The 17,154-nt window shown below is 30.7% G+C and overlaps 2 protein-coding genes across 3 annotated transcripts; one reads left to right on the forward strand and one right to left on the reverse strand.

The window, feature by feature from the left end:
- Positions 1 to 1,525: 1,525 nt before the first annotated feature.
- On the reverse strand, positions 1,526 to 16,463 carry LOC111614889 (histone H3-like centromeric protein cnp1). The gene is made up of 5 exons (XM_023356261.1): positions 16,423 to 16,463; positions 11,687 to 11,764; positions 11,522 to 11,617; positions 2,505 to 2,631; positions 1,526 to 2,342 (listed from the first exon to the last, which is right to left on the reverse strand). The coding sequence occupies exons 1-5, from the start codon at positions 16,446 to 16,448 to the stop codon at positions 2,103 to 2,105; spliced, it is 567 nt and encodes a 188-aa protein (XP_023212029.1). The 5' UTR covers positions 16,449 to 16,463; the 3' UTR covers positions 1,526 to 2,102.
- Positions 11,132 to 14,347, forward strand: LOC111614886. Of its 2 annotated transcripts, XM_023356258.1 has the most exons (5): positions 11,132 to 11,172; positions 13,684 to 13,742; positions 13,878 to 13,946; positions 14,055 to 14,144; positions 14,208 to 14,347. In XM_023356258.1, exons 2-5 carry the CDS (start codon positions 13,719 to 13,721, stop codon positions 14,295 to 14,297), a joined length of 273 nt encoding a protein of 90 aa, XP_023212026.1. In that variant the 5' UTR covers positions 11,132 to 11,172; positions 13,684 to 13,718; the 3' UTR covers positions 14,298 to 14,347. The 2 variants fall into 2 exon arrangements, with proteins under 2 accessions (XP_023212026.1, XP_023212025.1); XM_023356257.1 differs by lacking the exon at positions 11,132 to 11,172 and having other exon boundaries at positions 12,643 to 13,742.
- Positions 16,464 to 17,154: the final 691 nt, after the last annotated feature.

Raw genomic sequence — 17,154 nt, forward strand, 5'->3', positions numbered from 1 at the left:
ACTGTTTATTCTCCATTTACATGATAAAACATGTATGTTAGCAAACAACCAAAAAAGGAAAAAAATTCCAAGTAACCAAGAAGAAAACATTAAACATTATTAATCTAATAAAAAAATTAAATTATATTAATGTAAACAATTTTACCAGTACATTCAGACCGCAGGTTTCAAACGCCTCGCTTTTCGAACAAAAATTTCAATGCCATATTTGCCCCGGTTGCCTCTTACCAAGTAGATTGGTAAGAGCCAGCCACAGATTAGAGAGACACAGATGGTAAACTCCAACTTCCTGTGTTAAAAAAAGTCGAAGACCCAACCAATCAACAACGGGTTACCGATTTAGAAGTTAGTGGTGCCCAGATCACTTTGAGCCATTAGATGTCACCACACCAACCATCGATGACGTTGCTATTCAAATTATATTACAATGTGTATGCGGATAAGATACTACCTTCCGTTTATCGGTATGCAATTGAATTTAAATTAAATTAATAAAAATCATATTACTTGACATTCGCGTAATATATGGATATAGATATAGGTAAAAATATTATTATATTATATTGTATTTGTAGGAATTTTTAAGCATGAAACACAACTAAAAAGATTTACAAAAAGATTGTTTTGGGTATCGGAAATGGATTAATCCGTATTATATTGTCTTATGGGAAAATTTGTTTCGGTTTGAGAATAAATCAATTTTCGAACTTTTAGGAATGAATTAAGTTCAAAAACCATGGTTTGACTGTATTCGTCTATTATCAAAATAAGTAAATGCTGATGGTAAATGTTTTTTGTTTGAATAATTCAATGAACACTTTAAAAAAAATCTTTTGAAATAGGAACATGCTACATTTCAATATTGTTTATCAATTTCACTATCACTTTTTTGATACTCAATATTTGATCATAATTATTAATTTAGATATTGGCATTTTAATAACAAAACTCCTTCATACAATTGGATGGTAAAAGAACATGTATTTGCATATACAGTACTGTATTCTGTTGCCAAGTAAACTGCAAAGAATCTTCTAAACTCCCTGAAAAAACCTCTGAAGTTTTGAATATAAAATCAGATATACGAGGTATTTGCTGATATTTCGCTGAAATTTTATGACAGAAATAATTTAATTTGTTCGTTATTAACATTTAATATAATAAATTACTAATATTAATTGCAAAAAAAGTGCTTAATTTTAGCAGTTAAGTGGAAGGGATGTTCTTAACCGATATTACTCAGTACGCTACGTATACAGGGTGTTTCGAGAAGTAGTGGCAACATTTGTATAGTGTGTTCGAATCCAAAAAATATCCGATAAACACAGCCCTTCAAATAACGTTAGAATGCGGGGTAGCACTACTAAGCTTTGAGGAAAATCTGTTTTGCTGCTCTTTGGTTTCTTACCTTCAGAACTTTATGTTTTTGTAAAAACGTTTTGTATGCACGTAAAAATGTTTTGTATGCATGCATTTTGTAATTATTCTTCGACACCCAATTTTTATCACTACTTTAACAATCACATTTAAAATAAATGCACTTTTATTATATGATACAATTCAATATTTCAAATTTAAGAATAAACACACGTTATACATATTTTAAAATATTGTTCAAAATACAATACATACCATAATATTCCCAACCATGTATCAAAACAATGCTTACAATGATGTAGATTATAATATAATAATAGATGAATAGGCAGAAAAACTGATAAATTCTACTGAACTATTTACAATGGAAGATGATTTCAAGACCATGATAAAACATGCATGTATTTATGGGTTATAGCTTCTATACATTTATATATTTTTACATATTTAATTAATATTAAAATCAAGCTTTTACAGAATACATTTTTAATGTAATAAACAGTTGAAACATTAATTAAAATTAATAGATATCTGGAGTATTAGTACATGTGGACCATATGAACTTTCAATTCAAGATAATTTCACTGAAAATGTTTCCATACAACTTGTATCAAATGTATTGATTTTTTAAAAAAATTGCTAGATTTCAATTAGTAGTAAGTCTGTAAATGAAGTATAGTAAGGTTTTGCTTGAACACTGATATTTTAAAAACATTTCTGTTGTTTCATAATTGTGCACGTCCACGAATTCTTCTGGCTAAACGTATATCTGCCTGCATCAATGTGACTCGTTTAGCATGCAAAGAGCATAAGTATGAATCTTCAAACAAATTGACAAGATAACTTTCTGCAGCTTCTTGAAGAGCTAGAAGTGCTTGGCTGGCCCAGTAATAAAAAATTCCCGTTAATTCGGCAGTAATTTCTCTCACCAATCGAATAAATGGCAGTTTTCTAATAAGAAGATTCTAGTAAATGTAAAAAAGTGCAAGATTATGTTTCTGATTACCATTTAGATTAAAATAAAACACAACTAATAATGTAGAATAAATTGAGTTTTGCATAAAATATCTATATTATTCATTACTTTTTAATATACATGGACAAAATTTCATCACAAAAATACTTACAGAACTCTTCTGATATTTTCTTATTTCCATTATTGCTCTAACACCAGGACGATAGCGACGTTTCTTACGCATTGGCTTTTTCATATGCTTGTACTGAGGACTTCTGTTTGAAGTGCTACTGATTGATCTAATTTTGAGTACCAAAAACATTAAAAATACATATAGTTAATTTTAATACTCATATATGTAATAATATATAGTTTGTTTTATACAAAGTTGCTTTAATAAATTTCTACATGAAAAAGTACATATGTAGAAACAATTCAGAAATGTTCAATAAAACTGTGTTAAAAATAACCTGAAAACAAAAATTACACAGATATGAGAATATAGTAATCAGTGAAGTCGTTATATTAGGGCATAGAACAGTAAGAAACAGGATGAAACAAAGTATAATTTATTGACATTATCCATAGTTTGTGACCATAATGTAAGAATGAAGAACATGGAGATTGATGATGATGAAGCAAATCACCAATGCAATGGCTGGGTAAAGGATGATGAATGACTTTACATAAACGGTATGTATATTATCCAAATCAGCTTTCCAGGCAATTGCAAAAAAAAATTTTAATTTCTCATTTCAATTACAATTTACAAATGTGTTCAAAATAGTGCATGTATTTGAAACACATGGAAATTAATATTTATTTCTACAATAAAACTAAGATCTAATAAAAAGTTCACTACAGTATTTTGAACTGGAGCTAGAAAAAATATTAATTTCTTTTACTAAATACTGGTAAGTAATTTTTCCTTGAAACATTAAAAAAATCTTTATATAATAAAATTACATAAGAATGAATTTCAAAATTTGTACAGATTACAGTCTATTTGAAAAGTATATGAAATAAATTTGTTTATAATATAATTGAAAACTTATTAAAAACTTTTGAGATTTCTGTCCACAAAGTTTAAGTTTTAATTATAGATGGGCAAAGAATAAAAATTATAAAAATATGCCATAAAATGCCTACTTAAAGTGAAAACTATACCTGAATTCTGATTATAATCAACCAAATTTTATAAGTGTATTTTAAAGTGTGTTTTGAGACATGTAAATTATGATTACATTAAATGACTGATAACAATACAGTGATCACAATAAGTTAAGTATATCTATATATATAAAATTACATGTCCTAGTTGATTCATCATTGCCAAGAGCAAACAGTTAGGAGTTGAAAGTTGAAATTTGGAAAACAGTTAGGACACGTCATGAGATTGCACATTAAGAACGGATTTTTCGATATTCCCCCAGTGGGGGAGAGGGAGAGGATTACGGCTTACCCTGAAGATCAACTTCTACTGTACTATTTTAGATGTGATTTTTCTGTTTTTTCAGAAAATCAAACACATTTTTAGACCATCTAAAAATTCTTTACAGCAATTAGTCTCAAAAGAGGGAATTTAATTCATGCACCCGCTGAAAATGGATAAGATTGGATATAATCTAATAATCTTAATCTTCGCTATTGTTACTTTTTGTCCAAGCAACGCTGGGCTCATCTGCTAGTTGTAAATATTAATAAACAGAAGTGTGTATGTGTGTGTGCTTAATTTCACCAAAAACTTAAATTTTGTACTGTATTGCAAAAAATTACAATTAGGTAAATTTCTATATTTAACAAGGCAGCTACAAAGCTTCTAGAATCTTTCATAGGAAGATCAAAAGAGACTATTATTACTATTTTTTATTTTTACTCATTACAGAAAGTAAAATATATATTAACTATACTAATCTTTACTTCCAAATACTTTAAATAATATATTAGAATAAAAGTCAAAACTAAAGATTATTATATTAAATGAAAAATAATTAATTTATAAAATATAATATTTTTGATAATTTAAAATCATTTAAGGAAAGTTTCTCATTAACAATTTTTATCTGAAAAATATATTAATCTAAAGCAAGGTTTTATAATAGAAAACTTGCTTAAAGACATGGATAAAACTGGAAAAAAAATCATTTTTTAGTTATTAATAAAAACAGAACATGTTTTACATTTTCTGATTTTTATGACAGATTCTCTGAAAGCTCTTGAAAACAAAAAAATAACAACAACTATTATTGTTATTATTTGATACAATTGTAAAATATTAAAAGTGCAATCAATGCAAGTATATTATATTACAGTGCAACTGTAAAGTCCCTCTTCATTGAGAGAAAAAATGGAAGAAGCTTCCAGGAATGAAGTAAGAATGTCACAGGCAGACCACACATCAAAAAAAGTTAAAGTATGTTACGATGTCACCACATGAGCATGGCCCACTACAGAGGGACTTTATTATTGAACTGTATATTGAAAATTAGTAAAGCAAGGACTAATAAATTAATAAAATAACTTAATAACAAAACTAAACAAAACATTATTTATGCAATGATAAAGAAACTAAATTGCTATTTACAAATTATTATATTTCCTAAATCCATGCTGATGTTTGTGAAGATAGTGACCTGTTTCAGCATAGTATTGTGTCCGTGTGGCCATAAGAGCATTGAGAACCGTGCCCAATATCAGTAGTAGTGAGATAGAAAACAATCAAATAAAAAGAAAATTACAAGAACATACTGAAATCTTGAAAGTACCTGAAAATGATAGAATAAATAATAGCATGGGACTGAAGTTACATGAGGGATGGAGATGATGATCATATTAAAGATTGAGATTGAGGCAAAATTGATATTGAAGTGAAAGTGACATTGTGTTGTGAGTGAAAAGAAAAATAAAACAATAAAAAGTAATGTTAAGTATGCTTTAAATTTATATTATATTTGTATGATTTGGTTTAGATAGTTTATTCTTTTAATAACAGAGGTTTATGAAATGAATTGAGTGGTACTTTTCCTAATGTAAAGATATTTAAGGGAAAACTAATTTGTAATAACGTAAGTGCATGGATTTGATTTGTTCTTTAAAATCTGTAACATAATTAATAGTAAATTATTGTTAACAGTGGTGTTATTTATTTGAATTTGGAAAGAGAAAAAATGAATGGAATTTACCAGTTCTGGATAGAATATAGTTCATCATTGAAAATTTTATTGTTTGGTACTTATTTAATTTTTTAGTATACAGTAGACCCCCTAAAACATGATAGATACATTCCATGTTATATGAATTCCGTGTTGTACAAGTCACTTAAATATATGAGCCAATCACATCCCAGCATGTGTGCAGTTTGGGGGCTATGGTTGTTTTAAAGGTTTTCTTCCATAAAATTAACTGATTCTAGACTAATTTGACTCAACATTTCCAAAACACATATAATTTTTTGGGACAATCCATATAAAGTATGCTATAAACAAAAAATTGTAGGATTACTTACCGAGTGTGCACCGTTTGATGATGCCATTGCTTAAGCTTGTTTTTGTCACAGAGTGGCTCATCGAACGGCGGACGCGTTTCCTGATAAGTTATTCTGATGACTAAAGACAAAATTTTAGACAATGTAAAAATTATAGTATTAGACTGACAGTACCTAATTTATATACTGTACAGACGATAGTAAATTCAACTTTCCCGCCTAAACTCTCTGTATATACGCGTGGCGCTGGACAGTGGCAAGTAGTTTGGCTGCTCATCCACTATTGGTTCAGATTCAACCAATCCTGTTGTGACACGACAATCTGTCTCATTCTTTTATCGTGTTATACGAGTCTCTTTTAACATGTTATACGAACATGATCGCAATTTTTTTGCCGTGTTATATGAACCCATGTCAGGGGTGGTCTACTGTATTGTAATGTATTGGTTTTATATTATGTAAACAGTGCACCGTATTTACACAAAAGAATTTTTAGTTTGGAACTGCTATTTGTGTTGAGATTTATTGATGGGTTTGTGTTTATACTGCATGGATGTATGTAGGCTGGTGAGGAGTTTTGGTACCTTAAATGCATTCTAAAATTTGATTGTAAGTAATTAAAGACTATGTTGTAAAAAATTTCATCTGTTTGTTTCTCATCCCCAATTTCAATTTATTATAGCCATATTTATTAGGCTAATTAATTTAATCTCAATAATGAATGTGGATAAACTAAATTAAATTAATAAATATTTTTAGATCAAAATTCATTCATGTAAGTTCAAATTAACTAAATACAGTGTGTCCAAAAAAGAATTGTCAGATAATGAAAAGTATTATGTATTGAAGAAAAACAGATCAACACAGGGTTTACAGTTACACTCAGCAAAATATAAAATTATTTGTTTTTGCATTACAAAAAAACACAGGATGCTACTGTTATTGCAGTTTTTCCTAACAGATGAATAGGACAAACTAAACCAATATTATTTTCACCCTGCTCTGTTTGAATTTTTTCTTGTGGGGTTATGTGAATGGCCTGGTTTATCAAAGATCTGTTACAGATATTGAAACATTAAAAAAATGAATTTATAATGCATTCTTTTAATGCTATTACTCAAGACTAATTATACAACATTTTAAGATTAAATATTGTCTCAATATTGTGAGAGTAACACATAGTGCACTTATTGAAATTTCTTAAAGGGCCACTACTTGCCCTAAATTTGGGAATTTATTGGTCTCTATAGCTATAGCAGCTATAGTCTATTTTAATAATTTTGATTGCATAACAAAACAATTTCTGGTTTTTTTTTCTAGTTTATTAAAATTTTATAAAGTTCAGGAAATTTAATAAGATAAATTTAATAAATATACATGAATTATACAGGATTTTTAATGAATAATAAATAAATAATTGCCTTTTTTTCAAAGCCATGTAGATTTATGGTTGTGAATTAAAATTAATAACAGAATAAACCACTTTAATTTAATAAAACATTTTATTTTTAGTTTTAATAATTCTGCAAATAAAATATATATATATAAAACTGTTAATTAGAAAAAACTAATTAAAAAGTTGGAGAAGCAATACCATATGTGCATAATAAGTCAAATGCTAAATAACAACACACCACACCATGAAATACGTAATGACGAACGCAGAACCAATAATCGGTGTGAAGAAAACCCCACCAGTTATTGGTTCTGTGTTCCGTAATAATGGAAAGGACCCAGACCTACCTGGCAGATGCAATAGGGACCTTCTGTATTTTGGGGCCACTAAACTTTCTATGAGAACCAGAATGCAAGAACATTTCTCAGACATGCAATATGCTAGAACTTCCACAGCCCTCTCTACCTATAAAGCAGATCTGGAAATTGTGGCGGACTTCATGCAGGCCAAACATCTCACAATATCCCAGATGGATGGAGGCCATAGAAACCTTTAAAGCTAATTTTGAGTCATCTTATATAAATTTTAAGGAGGAAATGATGATCTATAGCTGCTGGTACACAAAATGCCATCGAAAAGTGGGGAGGGAGACCAAACATTTTAAGATTGAATATTGTCTCAATATTGTGAGAGTAACACACAGTGCACTTATTGAAATTTCTTAAAGGGCCACTACTTGCCCTAAATTTGGGAATTTATTGGTCTCCCTCCCCACTTTTCGATGGCATTTTGTGTACCAGCAGCTACCTTCTACAAAAAATCTCATGTCTTTTCTCTTCTCCTGTGAAAATAAAGAGAGCATTGTAACTTTTATAGGGAGAAAAATGAAACTTTATTTAGGGTTCCTACTCACATTTTTCTTTTAAATTCCCTAATTTCCCCTGACCAACTTTGTACAAATTCCTGACCCTCACATCCCTTACAGTATTGCACATTGACAAAATAAAACAGCATTTGACTTAATGATGAACACACTAGTGTGAAAAAAACAAAAAAATTATCTCAAGACAAATGTTTTCTAACTCCTGAGTTCTTCAGCATTATAACAGTTACCAGATAGAATGTCATGTTGAAACATAAAAGCGTTTTTTGAAAGAAACATAATTTGAACTATGAGTATAAAAATTTAAATCTGCACGTGTTGTCCTGCACAAAACAGATTCAACCAACAACTATACGATTGTATCAAGTAGAGACTGCCAGGCCATCGACATAATCATTTCCTCCTTAAAATTCATATAAGATGACTCAAAATTAGCTTTAAAGGTTTCTATGACCTCCATCCATCTGGAATATTGTGAGAAGTTTGGCCTGCATGAAGTCCGCTACAATTTCCAGATCTGCTTTATAGGTAGAGATGTGAGGCTAGCCGATTAGGGTGAAGGTTTCTCGACAGCCGAGCGGTTCTTTCTGTCGTGTGGGCGCAGACTGACTGCCTGAGACAGGTTTACCATGTAACCGTTTATTAAACATAGAAATTTTCCTTACAAAGTACTTGTTAGACGAGGTAGCACCCCAAAGCGCATGGATAAAGTTCGAAACAAAGTTCGTAAAAGTCGGTTTTCGTCACTAGTGGATGGACGCTGTCGGTGAAACACTCGGTGGGCCCCGGGGCGTTGATTACGGCTTTCGGCGGCTTCTCGCGGACGATCCGACGAATCTGTCGATTGCTAGGAGCACCCAGAGAACGATGCTTCCACGATGTTCCAAAATGTCCTTTTTTTTCTAAGATCTGGAGCACGACCGTCCATGAGACGACACACTACGTATCCAAACACCAAGAACCAAAAACTACGAACCAAGAACCTTCGTCTCTTGAGTCGCACAAATTTATAGATTTTTTTACAGCAGTCGCCTCTCCATTGGTCTCTCATTGTCACCTGGTGACAATTCGAAACCTAATGGAGGGCGCGGGAGAGGTTAACATAGCGACTGAATATGATCCTCTCTCTCGTCGCGTTTTCCTCGAATTTCTCCGTTTCCATTGTTTAACTAATTTTCCGAAAAAAAACAATTGCATTGTTCAATCGAGACACCTAATCCGTTTCCTTATCGTCTGAAAAGGAGCTCTTTATTTTCGATCGAACCCATAATTCGGACCTCTCAGTCGACCCCTGTTCGGGTCCTCACAGAGAGGGCTGTGGAAGTTCTAGCATATTGCATGTCTGAGAAATGTTCTTGCATTCTGGTTCTCATAGAAAGTTTAGTGGCCCCAATATACAGAAGGTCCCTATTGCATCTGCCAGGTAGGTCCTTTCCATTATTACGGAACACAGAACCAATAACTGGTGGGGTTTTCTTCACACCGATTATTGGTTCTGCGTTCGTCATTACGTATTTCATGGTGTGGTGTGTTGTTATTTAGCATTTGACTTATTATGCACATATGGTATTGCTTCTCCAACTTTTTAATTAGTTTTTTCTAATTAACAGTTATACATATACATATATTTTATTAAATTAAAGTAATTTATTCTATTATTAATTTTAATTCACAACCATAAATCTACATGGCTTTGAAAAAAGGCAATTATTTATTTGTTATTCATTAAAAATCCTGTATAATTCATGTATATTTATTAAATTTATCTCTTATTAAATTTCCTGAACTTTATAAAATTTTAATAAACTAGGAAAAAAAAACCAGAAATTGTTTTGTTATGCAATCAAAATTATTAAAATGAAAAAATTATAAGTAAAACCATTTAAATTAAAATTATCTATCATTTTTTTGTACTTTGTAAATATTTGGAGAAATTTTGTGTATGCTTGGGAGAAACTTTGGGTTCTGAAAATATCTTGCACTTTTTTTCATAAATTGTATTGCACCATATAACTTCTTGCTGCCTGCAGACAGCTACACTTAGTCAATCATATTGTGAGCAAAAAATCAACAAGGCAGCCAAGCAGGCAAATTCCCTGACTTTTTCCAAACACTAATGAAAATCCTTGATTTTTCCTACTTTCCCTGTTTATTGCTTAATAAAAAGGTGATACTGATAAACTTCCAAAAATTGGATATTTTTACCTTTACCATTTTCAGATAGTATGCAATCTATGCATTAAAAAACAAAACACAAAAAAACGGGAAATAAGTCAAAACCCAATCCTCCTTAATGTGTCCAAGTGTGTATATTGGTTTGACCCCACCACCATCCCTTTTCAGGAAATATGGTTTATGAGTTGTATCAAAGATGAGTTTGCTCCCTAATTAGGACAAACCGTATGGTTGTATCTATTTTCCTAAAGTAAATAAGAGTTTCTGTAATCCATCAGTTCTTTTTCAGACAATCTGTATTATGTAATTTTTAAAATATTAATTTTTGAAATGATAAATTAAAAATTAAGAAAATAAAAAAATTGTAATTCAAAAATATTTATCCACATTTTTTCAAAAATATTTTAACTTGTTTTATTTATTGAACTTCAATTTAACAACAATTTACAGATTACAGCATTACATATTAGATTATGTATCCAATGTTATATAAAGATATCTTCTAACTTAATCACGAATACTAATAATAACAATAAATAACCTTTACTTCCGGTGATAAAACTTTAATAATTCATTAAACAAACGCTTTCCACCTTACCCGAGGTCTGCTTCGGGTTATAGACCGATTCCGAAACCGGAATGTTAAGAAAAGCACATTTTTAAGATTAAATTTTAAATATTTCAAACATACAAAAAAAACAGACTTAACGGTCATAAATACGCGAGTCCATCGTACACACATAATGCAACCCTCGCGTACTTATAATTTGAGAGTGTAGCATGCCAGTAAATAATATATTGTTTTTTTTGTATGTTTGTAATATTTTAAATTTAATCTTAAAAACGTTCTTTTCCTAGCATTCCGGTTTTGGAATCATTCTATAACCCGAAGTAGACCTCAGGTAAGGTGGAAAGCATTTGTTTAACAAATTATTAAAGTTTCATCATCAGAAGCGAGGATTATTTATTGTTACCAATGTTATATAATCTATATATATATAGTCAATGTTGACCAACATAAACTGTAGGATGACCTAATTGTCATATTAGATATACTTAATTAACATTCAAGAATTTTTAAAATATTTTAAAAATTCTTGAATTAGATATAATTAAAGATAAATTTCTAAACATTTTGTATTCATTTTAAAATTTAATATTCTTGAGTTTTGTAATAGGTTAAAAAATGTTTGGGAATTTAATTAATTAAGATATAAATATAAAAATTATATTTGAAAAGAATTAACGAACCTCGGTGATGATGAAAAAGAACGATCGTTTGTTCGAATAGGACGTGGAGTCAATCCAGTCTTACGTTTGTTCTTGGCCATAATTATTCTTTTTATTCTTTAATATTTAAAAACATTATAAATTATTCGTTATAAATTGAAATTTCGAATAGTTTACTTTACTCACATGTCAAATTTACCGCCAAGATTGAAAAGTTTTTCGAATCCTTCACAGTTTGCCACTAGAGGCGCTTCTCTCTCTGGACTAAAAGATAATGTGTTTTAAAAAGTAATAAAAAAAATATATATTTAATATTTCTGTTATAAGTTCTATAAATTAAAACTGACAAATTTATGAGATTAAAAAAAACATCCTAAAATATAAAAAATATAGATAAGAATGTCTTTGGGTTAATTAAGCAACGTTCCCTTATCCATAGATATAGACTACTGATCCTTTCCGCCCTCTGGTTTTTCCGCTTTGCGATTTTTTTTTACTCTTTCCGCCCTGTGAGAACTAAGAGGACCTTTTTAAGCAAGCTCATTATGGGTTCGGCCAGATCCACAATGGAGAGACGGGTGGTGAGGGACGAGACCCGAAATATTCGGGACGACCATTCTCACCTTCCGAAAAATATATGGAGGTTGTTCGTCCAGATTTGGAATCCCGAGACATCTGGATATGGCTGACGCATTATCCTGATGTCTCGGCAATTTGATCATTAAACATTTGGTCTAAGACAAAAGAAATTAGGATAAATGCTGATGTGTAGCCAGGATAAAAAAGAGTAGTATACTTTGCTCCAAAGTGTAGGACATTAGAAGTAAATTAAAATTATGATAGTTCATAATTTATTTATTTATTCATACGCGCTAAGTAATGCTACAGCGAAGTATTATTACCTCAGTGCGTTAATTGTTAAATTAAAATCCATTAAGATAAAGCTTCATTATATAGTCCTAATAGCTTGTTTCATTATTATAAAAATCGATATAACATTAAATAATGTTTATATAACAAAATCATATTCAGGAATTTATGATTTTCGGAATTCATTTTTTGCCAATTTACTTTCAACATATCAATGTTCGAATAATTAAAACATTATTGATCTTATTAATTATTAAACATACATCAAAGTAAAGTAGACTATTAAATCTTTTATATAAGAAGCAATATTTTAATTTCTTGACAAAGAATGTTATAAAACATGAGAGCACAATCTGAATCGAGATTGCAATCGCTATTATTAATGTTATACTATAACCAGAAACAAACAATACTTGTAAGACCAACAGAATAGTGAAAATATATCTGAATGGAGGAACAAGAGGTAATATGTTTTTCATGCGCAATCAGTCCTTTGGGTGAAATTATTCGATTTTATGGAATCGATTGTTTCGAAATATGTGCTCATTTAAGTGTAAGATCAACCAAAACATTCAAAATATACTCAATAATATTGGAATGTATATTGTGGATCAAACCCATAATGCATATGCTTATAATGCTATTCCGTAACAGCAACATTGGAATGCCCTGCGGATCGTGGTTTAACGAATTTTCGGAAGATAAAATAATCTTTGTAGGATATACATTCATTATACACTTTACGTTAGCGGCCATATTTTCCATCTGCCGTAGAAAACTGCTTATTTTAACATTAAAACGAACGAGTTATGTTGGAGAGAAAGAAATAATTAAAAGATTCATCAGAGCTTTCCTTAATATACAAACGATAATTATTATTTTCTTTGTCGTCATTAATTCGTATCATATAATTACAAAAAGATATTTTAAAATTAGTAAAATAGAAGGAGAAACAATGGCTCTTATCTGTACCACCTTTATGGTAACCAACAATTGTCTCATGTTTGGTTACGCTATTGTTATTATCACGATATTTTTCTTAATTCTGACTACTATTAAACATCGTTTCTTGGCATTATCTGAAGAGTTACAACACGTTAAAAATGATCCTCTCGTATACAAAAAATTGGAATTAATAATTATAAAGCACACAGAATTAACAGAACAGATTCAACATCTAAACGATTATTGTGAAAATTCATTATTTTTGATATATAATTCAATAATTTGGTTCTACGCTCTTTCATTTAGTATCATCAATGTAGTTAGAAAATGGAGCATCATATATGCTTTAATAGTTATTTGTTTCTTAGTTATCGGTGTAACTACGTGGCTTTATTTCATCTTTATGATCTCTACCCTTTCTTCTGCTGTAAGTATCTACACATTTTTTAAATCTTTAATATCTTTAGTTTTAAGATGTTTTTTCTTTTGTTAAGCAAATAGTTGAAAATGAATACGTTAATTTAAATAAATAGATTTTTAATGTCGATATTTTAACGTTTAGGTATACGGATCATTTCAAGAAATCCGAAAATTCAGTTATCTGCAAATTTGCATCACTAAAAAGTTAAAGGTAATTAACTTAGACTTCTACTTACATATCAATAATAGTAAACATATTTAATTAAAGTAATGGTAAAAAAAACACGATTAATTTCATATAACAAATATTATTATGTAGATATTGAATTTCATGAAGCAATTTAAAGGGACTTCGCTTGGAATAAGTTGTGGGAATTTCTTTGTTTTTACCAGAAAAACTCCAGTAAAGGTACAATTTTATTAAAAATTTTAGTAATTTTAATTTAAAATTTATTAATTTACTAAATTGCAGATGGCCAAAGCATTAGAATCTTCATTTTCCATTATTTCCAATCTACGAAATCCATCAAAACATTGCAGCAATTCCCGAATAAAGTTCTAAAAATATGTTTCTAAACGAAGATTTTTTTTACATTATAAAATAATTAAAATTAATCTAGAGATTTTATAGTTTTTAATTTAACAAGATTATTCTACTGTACTGTACATAAGAATTTTGCATTTTCTGCATTCTTTATAATTAAAAAATGACTAATATTATGAAAGTTCACTATAAAAAAATAATGTATTTCATAATCTGTACAATATATCCTAACAATATTTGTACAGTTCTAGAATTTGTTTGTTTTCTTTAACTTTTGTTAATATTTGAATTTGGTTATTTTACATATTTTTGGATTGTCTGAATACAATAGATTATCCGATGGTAGGCTAGGACTCCACTACCGTAAAAACCCCTCGCTGTAAAAGCTTTTAATCACGTGACTCTGATATCTTACGCTCGAGCAGGCCGTAAAACCAGCGTAAAAGTGAGTTGAGCTATATTCAACTTTCGACGCGAATACGGCCGTAAAGAGGTACCTTCCACCAATCAGAAGTCAGCGAAATCTAGGTCATCGCGACACGGAGCTAAAATGGCGGAAAACGAGCTTTTGTGTAAGTTCCCTCGTGGCTACTCTAGAATAGATCCGGAAAGATTTATCGAAAACATCCGAAAGTATTCGTGTATCAATGACAAGAGGTAACCTGATTATAATAACGGATACCAAAGGAAATCCTTCAATTTAGAGGAGTATATAATAAAAAAGCTAAGATTATAAGTGCTGTATATTATCTTAATAATACGATAATAAAAGTTACTACTATGAAAGTAAAGATATTATTTTTACTACATTTGTAATTATAGTACAAAAAAACTCGTAGAATATAATCATTGTCTTTATATCGATACATCACGTATACAACAGTCTTTCGTTTCTACCAATTCACGTGCGAAGAAGTATTTACTTTCGACACTTGGGGCAGCACCGTTGCCGTAAAAACTTCACGCTAGCCGGACCTCCACCATAATCCGAGCGCAAACGCAAATAGGTCACGTGATTAAAAGCTTTTACGGCGAGGGGTTTTTACGCCGTTTTTACGGTAGTGGAGTCCTAGCCTTAGGATACATTTTTTCGGTAATCGGTGAAAAACTAATGACGTATAACGAGAAACTGTTATAAATTTAAAAAGCATCCCTTTCCATTGACGACCCGAAGACAAGCATTTAAAATATATAAATTATAACGAAAGTTTATGAAATCAAAAGAAGCGCTAAGCACAATATACANGTAATCGGTGAAAAACTAATGACGTATAACGAGAAACTGTTATAAATTTAAAAAGCATCCCTTTCCATTGACGACCCGAAGACAAGCATTTAAAATATATAAATTATAACGAAAGTTTATGAAATCAAAAGAAGCGCTAAGCACAATATACAAATTGAAAATGTTTCGTGTTCGTTATTTTATTTTTAGTTACTTTTAACTGTAGAAATAAGTAAGTTATTGTTATAAGATGTAAATAATTATTACTTTCTGATCTTTTATAGTGAAAGAATCATTAATAGTTTTTAGTTTAAATAAAACCTATTGCTTGAAAACAGATGATTTCGGATTGTAATACAGCTTTTAAGAATGTTTCTTCTTGTGTCGATTCCGGCCATGTTTGGACCACGTGCAAACAACTAATTATGACTTGCTTTTCCCTCTTCCCTTTGTTCTTCTTCCTTTCTTTCTAATACCTCTTCATTCTCTAGCTCTGCTGTTGTCTTTGCTCCTGAGTGAAGAGTCTTCCACGTCTGTTATTTTCCTTTTCCTGAAAACCCTTGAAGTTCTTTATTTTGTTTCTAAACCTTTCCCTGTTTTGGATATCTTCTTCAGATATGCCCATTTCTGTCATGTCTTTTTGAGTGTCATTGATCCATTGATTCTCATTCTTTTGGTTGTTGAAATACGTAAAACTTTGTTTTGTTAACCTATTTTCCCCCATTCTCTTTATATGTCCAAAGAAGCTTACTCGCCGGCACTTGTACAGTTTAGGGGGTACGGCTATTTGAGAGGTTTACTTCCATAAAATTAACTAAATCTAGACTAATTTCACTCGAATATTTCCAAAACATGTATAATTTGTTGAAATGATCGATATAAAATATGCTATAGACAAAAAATTGTCGGATTACTTACCGAGTGTACCCCTTCGAACACGCCATTGCTTAAGCTATGTGCCGATTCGCGACGAAAACTTCTTCGTCCGTGCAGTGTTGCCGGATCTGAAGGTTAAAAAGTAGCGGATTTGAACTGTTTGTAGCCCAAACAATAAAAATGAATTATTTTGCAACTATGCACTTTTACTAATGAAATAAGTTTGTAATATATGTATATACATACACGGGGTGTATCAGAATGACATTTTAAAAATTTGGGGATTGTAGAGGATGAAATTTTGAACGTTTTGATATAAGGAACCTACAGCCGGAAATGAGATACGCATAAAGTTTCTACTGCACTTTGCACGTTCTATGAGGTCGGTATCTGAATGAAACTGCAGAATACAGTATTTATGACAAGTTTTATTGACAAAACAATAGAGTACAATCAAACTGTACATCGAATCAGTGGCTGCACTACTTTAGAGTAAATGTTCAGTGTGACGACCACCAACTTCGTTACATAATGTGCAACGACGAACCATGTTTTGTCCGATTCTCCGTAAGATGCCACACTCCCCTCTGATGGTATTAAATGCTGTAAAGATGCGCTCCGTAAGCTTATGAACTGTTCCTACAGGTGTTGCGTACACAAGGGACTCACGTTGACTAGCTGTGTGTTTACATCACAACGCCAGTGGATGCAAGGGGTGACCTGAAGAACGACAAGCACTGAGTACACAACGTCCTGTACACAGGCTCAGTTAGA

This window comes from Centruroides sculpturatus, unplaced genomic scaffold, assembly GCF_000671375.1.
Source record: "Centruroides sculpturatus isolate CEXI.00-Female unplaced genomic scaffold, Cexi_2.0 scaffold2266, whole genome shotgun sequence".
NCBI lineage: Eukaryota > Metazoa > Arthropoda > Arachnida > Scorpiones > Buthidae > Centruroides > Centruroides sculpturatus.